Source organism: Micrasema longulum, unplaced genomic scaffold (genome assembly GCF_059751315.1).
Source record: "Micrasema longulum isolate JH-2025_06_02 unplaced genomic scaffold, ASM5975131v1 h1tg002018l, whole genome shotgun sequence".
NCBI lineage: Eukaryota > Metazoa > Arthropoda > Insecta > Trichoptera > Brachycentridae > Micrasema > Micrasema longulum.
Genome location: NW_028279187.1, coordinates 176,954 through 193,154, shown reverse-complemented (window position 1 = coordinate 193,154; position 16,201 = coordinate 176,954). Strand labels below are relative to the sequence as shown.

Below are 16,201 nucleotides of genomic sequence, written 5' to 3'. Positions count from 1 at the left end.
CGAAACCTCTTGCATGGTAGGCAAACGCCATTATCAATGTGGTAATTAATATATACCACGGTTCTAGTATCAAAGAAATACATTGAATATGTGGTATATTTTTTATACCACCATGTTTCAGCGAGTTGAAGGAAATCCCTTCAAAAGTAAAGGTCTGTCGACCGCAGTCCGCATTGGGCGGGTCAGGGCTGGGCGGTGGGCAGTGGGCAGCTCCGCGCCCGCTATGAGCGCGACGCTCCGTCCTCCGCCGCTCCGCGCTCCGTGGAGAATGAGAGAATGTGGCGGTCTAATTTTAAAGTGGCCGCGTAACGTCCACCCATTGAAAGTTTGCAATATCGAGAACGCTCGCCAGGCTGAAATACCCACTTCAGTCCGCAGAAAGAGTTTCGATCGGTTTCGCGCGTAAATCTCGAAAAAATACGCTCCCGACTCGTCAACTTATCGATCAGACATCACTTATCAAATCATCCGATGGATAATATCACCGAGAAGCAGCCATCACCGCGGTTTTGGCCTTCACCGCGTTATCATCATGAAAGCGGGTTATTGAGTGACATTCGGATATGTTTATGAAACAGTGACTTGTTTGTTTTACTTTGAAGTTAATATTGTGTAATGCATAATTTCGTTGATATTTCTATGGTTTTTGTTGATAATTTTTAAAAGGCGTCAAATTTTTTTTTTGTTTTAAATTTCAACGTTTATGAATCGATTCTATGTAAATTTAGAAATTACTGTTTTATATTAACAACAATCCGATTTACTAACCACGAAGTAATGAACAACAGTACTGTGTAGGATTATTCAATCGCCAGAGAAGAATTTCCATATGAAATATTTTTGGCACATTATGTAGAAGTTGAGCGGAACTTTTGCTAATCTTTCGTGATATTTTTAAACGAGTCGTAGGATGTGTATATACTTTTTATTATTTGTTTAGTTTTGTTTCACCGATGTTTATGATATTAATATTAATATTACTGTATTTTATAATTATTCCAGTGTAAATACAAAAAACGATGGTTGTGACTGTGACATATGAACAAACGTTTAATAATAATTACTGGCCGCAGAGTAATAGTAATAATCATGTTGGAGTAAGTGTGTTTAAGGATAAAATTATTAATAGCAATTCAAATACTAACAAATACATGCATAAGGTATATTTTTGGTGCTAGGAAATATGACCACATTTCTGATTATCGTAGGCAACTGAAATGTCGCAAAATTAGACTGCGGAAAGACTATCATTCCCTCTCACTTCTGTTCAATGTACTTTATAGTCCTAACGCTCCTTTATACCTCCGTCAACGCTCATCAGTTCATGGTTTACCTCTTCGTTCTAATTCTCAAAGCACTCTCTTAATACTCATCCACAATTCCTCTTTCTTCTCTAACTCATATAGTGTCCATGCGGCTCGACTGTGGAATCATCTCCCATCCACCATCAAAGATGTTACTACAGTATCTCAGTTTAAATCACGTCTGAAGAAACATCTCCTTTCTCTTCCCCAATCTCTCCTCCTTTCCTCTTTCATTTTTTTTCCTTTTTCCCATTGAGTAATGGTATTGATTTAAGGTAATTTATAAACAAATACACTTATTTCTATTTTTAAATATCTTTAGCTTTTTTTAATGTTTATTTTCTATTGAATATGTTTTAACTTGAATTATAAAAAAAACGTTTATTTTTTTGGTTGGTTGGAAGAAATTTCCATTTGGCAATAAGCCCGGCAATGTACAATTAACATTATGTACAAAAAGTTAAATAAAAAAACATCCAAACCGGAGTTAAAACTCACTGCCATTTTTTTCCTGTCTTTTTGGTTATATTCGACGGCTCGTTCTTTTTTCAAATACTGAAATGTGTTTTTTTTTGTTTTTTAGACCGTGAGCTCGGCGCCCGTGGCGCGGCGTGCCTCGGGACTCCCCGGGGGGGACATGGAGGCGGGGGGAGGAGGGTGGCCTCCCTCGGACGGCAGGAAGAAATGGTCCATCGGGAAACTCTTCAGGAGAAAAAAGAAGGAAAGCGACAGCGAGGGATCTTCCGCGTCGTCGGATGAAAACTCACAGAAAAACAACGCAAAACGAAAAAAGGTCGACAAGAAAAAAAGGTCTTCGACATCCAAGTCTCATTTCGATCACATTCTCCCGAACGATAAACGGTCGCAAAGTGTAACCAAGTTTTCGCAGAAAGAGTACTATGACGAAGGTGTACTGTCCGACCCTTCTGCCGGGTTCGTGGGGTACGTCGGGAGAGGCCTGCCGAGGTCGCCTCACGATCAGTCTCGAGTCAGAAGCAAAGAGTCGCTAGACAAGAGGGGGCACGGGTCCAGTTGCGGGTCTCAAGATGGTTCCTTGAAGAAAGGAAGGAAAGGTCGCATCAAAGCCAGAGTTGAGGCGATGCGAAATGTAAAACACGATTCCAGTAGCGACGATGAATCCCAAAGGTCCACTTCGTCGTCGGTATTCAAGTTTAGAAGTGACGATTCCCTCGCAAATCATTCCAAAGATGGCTCAGTCAGCAAGAGGTCTCGAAGCGCAAGAAACGACAGGTATATCAAGAGGTTGTCGCGAGACGACGAGAGCCAGTTGAACAAAGAGGCTGATTTAATTCAAAAAGGTTTTAGCAGATCTGAAGCAGAATTGCTCGCTCTGCGACAGCGTGTCTTGAGCACGCCGCAAATTAATGGCAACAACGAAGGGAAAATTGACGAGCCGGATTATTCCGAGCCAATTAAAATTATGCAATCGGTGCCCTATGACACCAAAAAAAGTTACAGCGGTACTCACATAGCCGGATACACTAACCTGGCCGATAGCCAAGCGGGAGATATAACGAATAGACGTCATCCCGCGGTCTCCGGACCTAAATCCTCCGTTTACAGCTACCCAGCTGGAATAATAAATTTTAATGCGCAGGTCAATGACGAAAACATAACGTACAGTGTTCCTTACAATGTCAATAAACAGGCGGGACCGGACATACCGCCTAACAGGCAAAGTTTCCGGCGGAGCGCTTCAGTCGAACAAAATAATTACGACAACGAAAATGTTATGGTAGTTAAACTCCCTCTTGGAAGTGTGCCGAAAAAAGAACAATCAGTTCCCCCTCCCCCACCACCTAGAGATCCCCAGAGAAAAGTCCCGACTCCAGTGTCCTACATGTATGATAATACCAGACCTTTGTCTTACGCTTTCGAATCCGGAGCTCAAAGATATTCCCAAAAACCAACTCAAAATGGCGAAAACGTTTCTGTGAACATGAGACATCCTAATTCTCAAAATGTTTACGAAAATAGTTTACCAGTAACTCAGAGTACCGGTCTCTCCTGGGGTAAACGACCAATTTCGACATCTGAAGATCATATCGCGATGCAAAAACAGTATTACAATGGTTCCACCGCTTATCAGCCGAGCCAACCACTGAGGCCATCTTCAGTTTCAGCTGAAGTGATAAGGCCAGAAATTTATAATCGCTATTTAACTAGACCACAAATTACTGCTACTAGCGTAGCCAGAGAACCCTCTAGAAGACATACGCAAGAAAATGCAAATCCAGAATTTTTGTACTTTGCAGACAAAACTCCACGGTCTCGAAGGCCTATACACATCGCTCAAAGTCCAGGAAGCAGCGAAGTGCCCGCGACCCGACAAACGGTTCAACCGAAAAATGCTTCGGACTTTTGGAGAAAGATGGATAGCCAAGAAATTCAAAGACGAAGGTTATTTGGTCATAATAGAACCTTAAGCGATCAGTCGATCAGCGGTACACACACACAACCAAACGTTTCTCTGAATTCTCGAACCACTAGTACACATTCAAATATTAATATGAGACCTAAAGCAAATGCCACATTAAACATCAATAGGCTGCAAAATAGTGGTATCAAATGTAATGGTTTGCAAACAAACAAAAATTATATAAGTGATAAAATTACACGTTTGGGTAATAAAGAAAACGAAGCTATATGTTATTCAAATATCGATATCATTCCTATGGATGATGTGCGACCAAAAAAATATTCTGAAGATGAGCATTCCACATCAAGGAAAAAATCAAGTAATCTCGAAGATGCGTTATCTGAGCTAGAAGCGATATATAATAGCCTCGGGTTAGGAGATGAAGACCTTCTTGATCGAGCAGAACGCAGAGAAATGATGGCCCCCAAGACTGCTGAAGGCCTTCCCTACTCCTCAAATGACGAAAACTATTTTCAGTTTCCCAACGATGCAATGAATAGAAGAGGATCACTAAGTAACAAACTATCCAGTATTCCCGACAAAGTACATGATGACATGGCTTATAGAAGGATGAATCCTCATGAACGGCCAAAGTCTAAAGATGCTAGTCATTTATCGACTCAAGTAAGCTATATGCTAGCATCTCCTGGTCAAGTAGATCCTACCTCATTAGGGAAGAATAATGACGGAGATACATCAGAGCCAGATGTCATTTTGGATGATGTTGTGTTCAGGAATATCCGTCAAGCAAACAATTACTTGAAAATAGAAGATCCCCAACCACCGTTTGGGATACCTATAGGACCTGTTTCACCAGCACCAAATAGTGATTATCTGCATGCCATACCTGATGGAAAGCGCAAATCAAGATTTATTCCACAAGAATCACCCGATATAGTTTCTGATGATCTAGCATATAGATCGTTAAGAAAAGATTCCAAAAATCCATCCCCTGTTAACAAAGAAAGTACATCTTGCATTTTCAATAATTCTAGTGATAATACGAATTTAAGTCGACCTTCTAAAATATTTGATAACCACGTTATTAAGAAGAAACGAGCTGTTAGATCCTTGTCAGCAAATATTTTCACTCTAATTCAGCGTGAAATCGATGATGCTCTGGATTTGTATAGCAACAAATCACTAGAGAAAGCTCAGAGCATTCCTGATCTACCAGAATGTGTAGTGGAATATGGCAAGAGTGGAAAATTACCAAGTAATTACAAATCATCTCAACAATTAAATGAAGCAATGTTTATCACAAATAGTAAAGTTGACTCCGATTCTAAATTGAAATTAAAGGATCAATCTACATTAATATCACAACCAAAAGAAATACCAACAAAAACTCATGTTCATAATATTTACAAGTCTGAAAGCAAAGTTTTTCAAGATGAGTTAGACACTATTGCCCAAGAGGCCAAAGAGACAAGTGCTAAACTTGTAATAGCATTAGAAGAGTTACAAAAGGATAAACAATCTAAGTTTTCTTCAGAACCTCACGTTTCTCTAAATAATGTTAAAACATCTTTGGACAGTAAAACATTTGATGTAAAAATGGCTGATGAACAAAACAAGAGTACTTCATCCATTCTCCAAAAATTCATGATTTCTGAACCAACTTCTGAAATCAATATAGAACCTTCGAATGTTTATAATACAAAAATTAGTTTGAACACTCATCTCATGCATTCTGCGCCAAATATCAAAGTCAAGGGAAGTATTCCAGCTCATATTAAAGAGAAAATGGAAGAGTTTTCAAGACCAAAAAAGGTTGATTTATTTGAGGAGACAAAAGATATACCCATAAATCTTAACAATTTCATACCTAAAGGTGATTCTAAGAATACTGAATCAAAATCTCTGTCCGATAGTACTGGTAAAAATACAGAAGATAGTTTGATTGCTATATCTAATCAATTGAGAATTGTTGGATGTAAGTTAAAAAATAATTCAGAAAAATCTAATCCATTTGAGGATGAAGGTAATAAATTTAAGTATTTGGCGAACAAATGCGAAATAGATTTAAATGATAACTGTTTAACAACGTCAAAAAACAAATTAGAAAATGTGACAACTCAATCAAAATCAATTGCAGTGAACAGTGCAAATGCTAAATATGATTTCTTGAACAATAAAAATCCATCTTTAGAACTAAAATGCACATCACCAAAGACCGCTTCACAATCTAAATTAGAATCCAATAATATGCAAAGTTTTGATGACTTGCGAAAGGGTATAAGTGAATTATTGGATGGAATTGGACAAGTAGGAGAAAAACTGCACTTAGCGAAATCAACTACAACACAAGAAAAGACTAAAGAAAATGATAAAATATCTAACTTTGTCAAAGAATCGTCGATTGAGGAGTCATTACCAGAAGATGAGAAAATAAGAGAAAACAGAAGCTCTCCAGAGTACAATTCTTCTGAAGAACTTGCGATGATTTTTAATATGAAAGATGAAATAAATCCATCTTCCACAAAAGCAGAAAGTCACAAACCTGAGGAAAATGAGAGTCACATGGAATTGAGTTCGCCGAGACTTGTGAAAACTGCCAACCAGAACCTTCGGAAACTTTCATTGGAAGAAAACGATTCTAAAGCTAAAGAGCCAACTAAGTCAGAAACGGAAATGCCTACTGAAGTATCAACCAGTACTGGAACAGATGTTCCGTGGCGGAGAAATCGACGGCCGTCTGCAACGGATAATGCAAACCAAGGTAAGAAATGAATCTAGTAAGCATGGTGTGCTGCATTTGTGTTTGTCCAGTTTTAATACACTTCTTTAACATTTGGTTGTCAGATGATATCTTCAAAATTAACATTTTATTCACTACACAGAAACGAGTAATTTTTCAGTAAACGACCGAAAGAATTCTATTCAGGTTGTTTTTTATGGTACGTAGCTTTGAAAGCATAACTAAAATCCAGCGAAACTAGATATACAGAAAAAATAAATTAACGTCTTTAAATTCCTAAAAAGAGAAATCATTAATAAACAATAAAGTTTGCCACATTAGCAATTATTGCAATGTTGGTGTCATTTTTAAATGTTAAAAAAATCACAAATGTACAGTAATGATTCGGCAGATAGCTGATAGCGCTATTTAAAACATGGTGAATAATGTATTCGAATAACTCTTGCAGTTTACAAATGACGGTAATTTTTTAAAATAAGATATGCGCGTAACAATTTCATCGGTGAAAACCATAATTAGAATTAATTATACATCTGGCAACCTAGTTTAACCTGCTTCTCTTCAAAATGGCCTTTTGTGTTTTGACAGGTACATGCGATGCCTTGCACCCAACCAAGCAGTGTTCGTGGTACCGAGATCCATACACGCTGATGCTAGCATGCTACTACTCCTTGATTTGCACCCAAGAGCTTGCTGGCTTGGATTTTATGACGTCGTTGGGAATTTTGCTGGCCGTTGTTATTATAATTGCAATGTTGATGTTATAATGCATAGTCTCGCTATTTATTTGTGCTGAATGTTTTGTACTAAAACTAAACCAACATTTCTTGACAACTTGAGTTTTAATAAAAACATATAAAAAGTACTAATAGGAAATAAATATTTACACACATTAATCAAGAAATTCAATTAAATGCCGAAGATAAGAATCCAATTCAGAATTAGAATCAAAATCTTTATAAGTAGTGGTGCATTAGAACATGAAACATAAACCATTTGAGAATGTCAAGTTGTGTTGTTTTTTTTTATGCATTGTGATGTCTGGTATTTGTATTATACTTTACACCACGTTAGATACTTTATTTACAATTTTATACTTAATCTCGCATGTATGCTACTTTTATTATGAAATAAATTATTGATTTAACATTCCAGAATAAATTTCTCGAAGAATATGAAAATATTTTGTATCAATCGGTGCCAAATATAGTTGCGTAAAGTTCTAATTTTTAAGACTTACATTAAATGATTTATACTTATTAAATGTAAATAAATGAGGAATATTATTAATCAATTGAAATTTCATGTTATTTTTGCACATTGTAAACAAAATGTTTGATTGTGACAAATATTTGTCTTTGCTTGTCCTTGTCAGTAAAGTTATGTTTATGTTTGCATTTTCACATCACCTTAATGTTGCCTTTATCACATTGGCTTTCTGCACGCTTAAATCACAAAAAGATAAAATACCTAGTTAGAGAACATAAAATTCTCAGCAATTTTATCATTTTAAAATGTCTCACATTTACAATGTATATTCTTTTCTGTTCTATTTCATGATTGTTTTGTGGTTCCAATATTAAATAATTATAATTCATCCCTTCTTGTTCGCAACATAGTAAATAAATCATTGTTAAGCAGGAACTCCTTTACTCAGGATTTTCCACGAGGTAGATATTTCAAACGATTCTTCAAAGATTTTTGTTTCACAATCAATATGAATGTGATATTATTTCATTCCATTTCCAATGTAAGAACATGACTTAATGCAGCCATATCTGTTTATAGGTGTTGTGTAAATGCAGACAAAGCCCGTAAAATTCCTCCCGAGGACTCGCTCACCGGTGACATCTGTTGGTGGATGATGCAAAATATTCTAGAATAAAACTGTGTCATAATTAACAATATAAAAGTATTATGTTTACCTCTACGTACCTTTATTTATTTTAATTGTATTAACAAAAAACTTATTTTACTAAATAAAGAAGCTTAAAAGATTTAACTCTTTCTTATTTTATTGATTTTGACCATGTGTTTATTTGTAACATAGAAAGCATTTGTTGTGTGGCGAGTAGTGATGTGTTATAAGAATTTATCGCTTTGCATTAATATGACTTACTCACAAAAAAGAACTACACTTTTATTTAATAAATATATTCATGTTGTGCAGATTGGAGAAAACTTCAAAAATAATGTGTAAGAATGTATTGGGTGCTAAATGAATTTTAAATTACGAAATGAATTTGGAGTAGAGATGTGAAAAAACAACACCATTATTTTCACAGTGATGGGCTTGAGATGATAAAATATAAGTAAAACAGATATTTATAATTATTTTTCTACGGCCAGATTTGCTCACTTACCCAGATACAAATCCAGAACAAAACATTTACCAAAACGATAGTATCATAATCTAATTTTTAAGAGATCAAACTTTATAGTTTTGAGTACTTACCTCATCGGAATGCTAGAATAAAATGCTTTCGGATGAATACTGTGGAAGTATCATAAATTGTAAGAAAGCTACTTAATGCTACGAACAAAAAATATAAAATTCAAAGTGTGGTGAAGTAAAAACTATTGAAATATATTATTATGCATTTTTATTGTTATGTTTTCAAGTAAACTCAAATTCAAATTCAATGCATCAGATTATGAATTCATGATAAGTATAAAAAGTGTTTTATTTATTTAATTATCAACAACTCGAGTCCTAAATAGAACTTTAGTGGACTCAAAATTAAAATAGGTAAGTAATATTCTAGATCGGCAGTTCCTATTCTTTTTGGCTATGGAACCCTAATTGATCAACCTTTTTTGGCGGAGCCCCACCTCGACAATAAAAATATAAATTGACAAAAATGTTATTTTTAAGACCCGTAATATATTTTTGTTTGCATGTTGTAAATGTTCAAATTGAAAAGAAAGATTAAATTTTGAAGCAAAAATCTTTACTGCAATATTTAATGCGAAGAATTAATTTTTTTCACAGTTTTACTTAGAACAGCATTAGGTTTAATGTCCAACCATTGAATACGGAGATCTGGAGCAGCATTCAGTCTAGTTCTGAACTTGTTTTGAGTGTAGGCGTAGGCTGAGCTACGACAATACGCCCTAACTCTCGAAACCACTGTGCCTTTTAGAAATTGCAACTCTAGAAGAGTAGATACCTTATACTGTCAATTTTTGTTCTGAAATAATTGAGGTTAAAAATTTATAAGACTTAAGATTTATTAATATATATACGCCCAATAGGCATTTTTAAGGACATATTTATACATAGAAAATTATTATGAAGAAAAGTAGAAAGACACATTGATATATAGTAGACTCTGATGTTACATCACAAATAAGCTATACTGTTACATATTCATTAAAAAAATTAGTGTTTTAAGGTTGATTATCCTATCTTCATGACAAAGTAACTTACTTCAAATAATGCATTATGTTTTAAAATACATACAACATAAGGAAATGAATAATAAAAAAATGAATACTAAAAAAATTAAAGGAACATTTTTTAATTTTTTATTTATTTATTTATTTAGTTCTATGTAACATAGTCTAGTATATATTTACAACACAATATTTACATCTATACTTATTCTAACATTATTTATCACTATTATACACTTAATATCCTAATTTATAATATTAACTGTTTCATATGTACATTTTCATTAATTATATTCACTATTTACAGTATATACTACCTAATATTTTTCACATATATACTTTTTACATTTAATTAAAAATATATTTACATTAATTTCATTTTTTATGCTTCAAATAGTTGTATTCCCTTGTACATAAGGCAGTTCTGGGACATTGCTTTTGATTTCTTTTCCAGTCTTATATTTTTAGATCCTCTTGTTGCATAGTTATGAAAGAACTCATTATTTTTTAGTTTATTTTGAAAATATCTCGTAGCTATTCCTTTAATAATTTTGTTTATTTCATTGGCAACATTAAATTTGATTCTTTGATCAATTGTCATGATATCTAGAAGTTGAATCATTTTCTTAACATTTGTTCGTCTCCCACATCTTAATATTATCCTCATCGCTTTGTTTTGTATTATTTGGAGTCTTTTTAGATCTCCTTCATTACTTAAATATATAATACTGGAGCAATAATCAATGTGGGGAACGATAATACTTTTAAATATCAGCAGAGAGGTTTTAATGTCTAATTTATTCCTTATCCTTCCTAACAGGGATACCTTCTTTGCGATTTTCTTACTCATATAGTCAGCATTTTTTGAAAAAGATAATTTAGAGTCAATCCAAACTCCTAGATATTTTATGCTTTCAACATTCTCAAGAACTTCTCCATCTGATTCAACACTGTGATCACTGTTAAAACAGCGTTTCTTACTCATTATCATACATTTTGTTTTTCCTACATTTAATAAATTGGACTTCCAATTAGTTATTAAATTTGATTCAGGAAACAAACAGAATACAGATATAATGGTCTCTGCATATTGTAATCCTTATGGACCTGACCTGACGAGATGATAACATTAAGCAATGGAAAAAAAAAATCAATTTGAATCAGTTTGTGGTCCCACGGCTAGTGTTGTGGGCTCACGGATCAGAGGTTCGAGGTTTGAACCCCACTATATCCCAACTTGGTTTCCATTTTCTAATAGTGAGTTAATTACAACTCGTTGAAAATGGCCACCAAAATTGAAATATTTGTGAAAATTATAAAAACGCAAATATAATATAATAATACAAATCTTTATTTTCACACAAAAGAACATATCTTAACAACAAAGAAAAAACAGGAATCACTAAGAAAATTTATTTATCAGAAATTCCTAAAAATCACCTATTAATTTATGCACCTTTTGATTAATGGAAAATTATTTTAAGCGATAACAATAGGCAAACATGGATCACAATATTGAGATTAATTGTAAACATATGGTTTTGGGCCTGACTGATAACATTTTAGCGTGATTCAAGTATCCAGATTCCACTGTATTACGGACAAGCATGAAAAATTGTATACCATGTAAAGGAATCATACTACAGAAAATCAAACAGTTTAATTAAGTTAATGAAGTCGGAACAATATTTGTTAAACATGGAGAAACTACAATAAATAAATGTTGTGGTTATGAACTAATGAACCGGGTTGTAATCCGATGGCAAGTTTTGTTGATTCAAGTTGATGTTTTTGAAATAATTTTTGAATATTTTGTTTATTAGTTAAGGTATAACTAGGTGTTCAAGTTTTATTTGTACATATATTTAAAATAAACTTGTTACAAGTGTTGCTGACACACAGATCAGAGGTCCAAGGTTCGAACCACACTCTACCATAACTTGGTTCCGATTTTCCAATAGTGATTTCTATCAGAGTTATTGACAACTCATTGGAAATAATCACCAAAATTGAAATATTTAGGTTAGTCATAAGAATGCAATAACATATTTTACAAAAAGGATTCGTTTTCCGGTATGGATTGTAATAAAATTTCCTATATTGTAGATCTAACCGTATAACGGGACAGTTAATAGATGTATTATGTACTTATACATACACATATGTTCTAAGAAATTAATACTATTCATGATAAATTGAGGTTTATTGCGTTCTTGTATTTTTATTTTTATAAATTACATATTCTTTGAATTATTAAACATATTGGTTCCATATTATTTTTTACAATAAAAATGGAGATTGTTAAAAATAGCGAAATTGTCTAATCAGTCGAGGAATTTTGTTAATGGATTAATCAAGGAAGGAGGAAGGTTGGGAAAGATTGTAGTGTTTTTATTTAAACATAAAAATAAACAACAAAATAATTAATTGAAATGCACCTATGTCTTGTGTGGCTCGAAATAGGTTAGTACTTAGTATCTTAAAGTAAGAACCTAATAGAGTCGCTCACATGGAGAAAAACTATTCCATGATTATTTACCATGAAATTAACCACAGATTACAGCAATACAACAGGTCGTAGGTACTTGGGTTAAAAATTGGAAGCAAAAACGGTAACCTTCCATTACACGTTTGTTGTTAAATTAAAAACCAAACCAAAAACTTAGAACGCTTTTGTTCTATGCAATAGAACTTAAGGGCTTTTCTAGAGAATTATTACTTTGAGGTTTGTACACAAGTTAGCTGGAGAAGAAAAATAATAATATGATTTGAAAATGCGGTAAATTTATGATATTATATGAGTATTTAAAAGTTAGCTCATTATAGTTGTTATCAAATAATTGACATTTTAAATACAAGGTTTCAATGAGTTGTCTTTACATATTTTTCCTTCTCTGTATATCTCTTTGACTATCAGTTTCAATCAAGCCATGACCACATAGGCAAATAGTATAAAACAGGCAATTTCAATAATAAACTATGTACTTAATTTCAATCATACGAAAGGAATTTGAGAAATACATTTGTCCGTAATTGAAATACCTACTATTATTACAGTACTTAAGGAATTATTCTAGGTATTTACCATTTACTAAATCCTAAAAATGGCTGAAAAGAAAATTGTATTTCCTCTCGTTCATCTAAAACCGGCAGATTCTTTATGAAAAATAGTTAGAGAATATGAAAGTTATAGTTTCTTTTGAAGCCCCCCCCCCCCCCTATCATTTGGGAGTATAGGTAAATATTTTAGTTATTCTATTTATATTATATGATAATTAAGAAAGGGTCTCTGAGATGGTTTGGTCACGTAGAACAAATGGACGACGAAAGAATGGTAAAACAAGTATATATGGCGAAAATGAATGGCAATGTTAGACGAGGACGACCAAGGAAGACGTGGCATAATCAGATAAACCAAAATCTTAAGTCTGGTCATGTCAAAAGCAGACAGAACCGAAGGGCATGTATGACAAGATGTATGAATGTGGAAGAAGCTAGGAATGTATGCCAGGATAGACGTGTGTGGGGGTCCATTCTCTCTGCCTACCCTTATGGTGAAATGGGGTGATGGCAGTAGTAGTAGTAGTTGTAATTTATTTCATTCATTATTCCCTTTCCGTACATAACAGTGCATTAGGCAATGCATTGGTACACCAATCTCAGCGTATCTTGATCATTTTTGTTACATGAAGGTAAGATGATCAGTCTTACGCTTCAGGTACTAGTCCAGGGACTATGATATATTATAGTGTGGAAACACCCTTTTTAATAAATATTTCATATCAACCATGTTGGGAATCGAAACCGAGACGTCTTGAATCGTAGGCAAACGCGCTGACTATTACACCACGAGGTCGAAAATAAGCAATGTATATTCAATTAAAGTGCAAAATAAGAAGGCCTACACTCTACAGTACTATTCTGCTATGCGTATTTTTTAACACAAATATTTAATTTGAGTACATTCAGAGCTATCAAAATTTAAAAATTGATTGTTTAAATCAAACAAAAAACAAAAAGAGACAAAATATTTTTAATATCATTGAAAATTGAAAAAGCTAAGCGCTCCACGCATTGAAAACGTTTCTTCTTTACCGACTGCACAAGTTGTCAATAAAATGTGGCGACTTAACGATCAGCTGACTGAAAATGTTTCAAACGCTTATTGATAGATGTCTCGCTTCATGTCATTAATGGACTTCATAATTAATTGTAATGTTTTGAAAAATCTTAGAGCTGGTAAAAATAAAACGTGGAAGAAATACAGCTAATAATTTTGTAAGTTAATTCAAATTTTCAAAAGCTGGTCTAATGGGTAGCCACCATTTGAAATAATATTTTAAAAACAAAAAAATGAGTGATTCGAGTATCAATGTCACTGGATGATATTTAATGTGGGTATTTAAAAAATAAATCGAATAAATGCACCAAGACTTTAATTATGCAGATTAACAAAATACGTTGTGAGGATTTATTTCAAAAAGTACCGCTAGAATAAGGCTACAAGGAAAAACGTTTTATTTTATTTTCAGTTGTGTAGTTGGCATTTCAGTTGACAGGTGGTGCCGCAGCAGATTGTATTGGTGCGGTGGCCGTTGTTATCAGCAAAATTTCTGTGTCGTGTTGCAACTGTCATTCGTCAATCGCGTCCGTTACTTTTAATTGATATTGTTCAACGCCAGTGTTTTACTAATCCGTGCCTAACTGCCAAATGATTATTTTTCGATTCTCTTACCGGAGAGATTGAATCAAACCTTTTAGAAAGGACGCCGCGGAGTGTCGACCTCTCAAAATATTGGCATTCAAACCGCCCGAAGCTCGCAATGTCCTGAATTTTAGTGGAACAGCTGATTTATTTTAAGAAAATGTAGGAATATTGTTATTGTTGACTGTTAAATTTGCGTGTGACTCTGATGATACGCTTTAGAATTATAAGGATTCTCCGAATGACAGCAGCTGTGAGTCGGCAGCGTCTTTGGAAGAAAACGTGACAATAGCTGACCGTGTTTTGTTATTTATTTATTTGTGTAGTCCGTGGATTCTTATAAAGTTGCAGGCGCATCTGCAGATTTTGTGTTCTAACAACGTTTATTTACTCGGTTACTTAAATACGGCGTGTGGTGTGTCAACTTTTAAGTGATATATTGTGATTATATTGAGGTTATTGTTGTTCCAGCGTATCGAAGGCGGTAGTGCAGATTTTGCCCCTTGTAAGTAAAGTGGCAAGATGTACATAATTATTGTATTACAGACGTGTTGAAGATAATATATAAACTTGTATTAATATACTTCGAGGTTGATGTACATCGCACATACCTGAATTACCGGTCTCCGAAAGGCAGTCGCAAGCGAGACTATTACTAATATCCTTCCAGGAAAGCCGAGTTCTTTGTAGTTAAGAAGATCGCCTTTCTGTCAAAAATTTCCATTCGATACCCAGTCGATAGTATAACATTTAATTATTGCGGCTAATATTAAAGAAGTACGTAGATACGTCGTATTTTATTAAAAAAGATCAACCCTTTATTACTCATCGATTTTAACGAGCACGTAAAAATATTTGACTACCTGTTTTTTTATTTTATCGAACGTTATAATATCGGCCGAAACGCATATTAGTTTCAAATTCACAAATTAAATTTAAATAATAATAATAATAAATACATAATATGTGGTAGGTTTTTTTGTTTTTTAAATAATGTGATATACCTATTATGATTTTTTAAAATGTAACAATGTAAATAAACAAAATTAAGTTGACTATGTACTTAAACAGTAATAAAATTTACAACGGAGATAATGAAAAACAAGTGAATGTAGATTAAAATAGATTCTCACAAATTTCTATCTATCGGGAATATTAAATGATTACGACCTGTTATTTGCTTGAGTGATAACATACCCCTGGGTATCATTCACCGTTCTATGATTTAACATACACATTTCTCCCATCTGTTGATTTTTGTGATAATCAAACAAAAATAAAATAAACTAACCATCACGCCGTTTTCCTGTAGAGGTAGTAAGGCGGAGAGGATAAAACGCCACTTTACTTTGTTATTTGCATACATACCTCGCTTAACTACATTTTCTCATGCATACACGCCGATCATTCCGATTTTTGACACGTCTATCTTCTAATATTTGTTGTCTTCTGATTTGGTCATGCCATGTCTTCCTCGGTCTTCATTTACAGATTAATGAACTTATTACAGCTTTTAAGGTTGTGCCAGTGTTACAGCATAATAATTAAGAAGAATAAAAAATACACAGTGAAATAAAGTATAAATAATAAAGAATAACGCAATAAATAATAACATTAAAAAAAAAAAAAAAAACATAAAAAAATTGATGACATAA

The 16,201-nt window shown here is 33.7% G+C and overlaps 1 protein-coding gene across 1 annotated transcript in view; it reads left to right on the top strand.

Annotated features, from left to right (window-relative positions):
* Positions 1 to 256: 256 nt before the first annotated feature.
* Positions 257 to 16,201, top strand: part of LOC148273264 (uncharacterized) — a gene marked incomplete at its 3' end in the record, with an annotated part of 192,892 nt that continues 176,947 nt past the window's right edge. Inside the window, exons 1-2 of the mRNA XM_088238940.1 lie at positions 257 to 1,097; positions 1,888 to 6,466. Of these exons, the coding sequence (XP_088095066.1) occupies positions 1,020 to 1,097; positions 1,888 to 6,466 (4,657 nt within the window). The remainder of the gene's footprint in view (positions 1,098 to 1,887; positions 6,467 to 16,201) is intronic.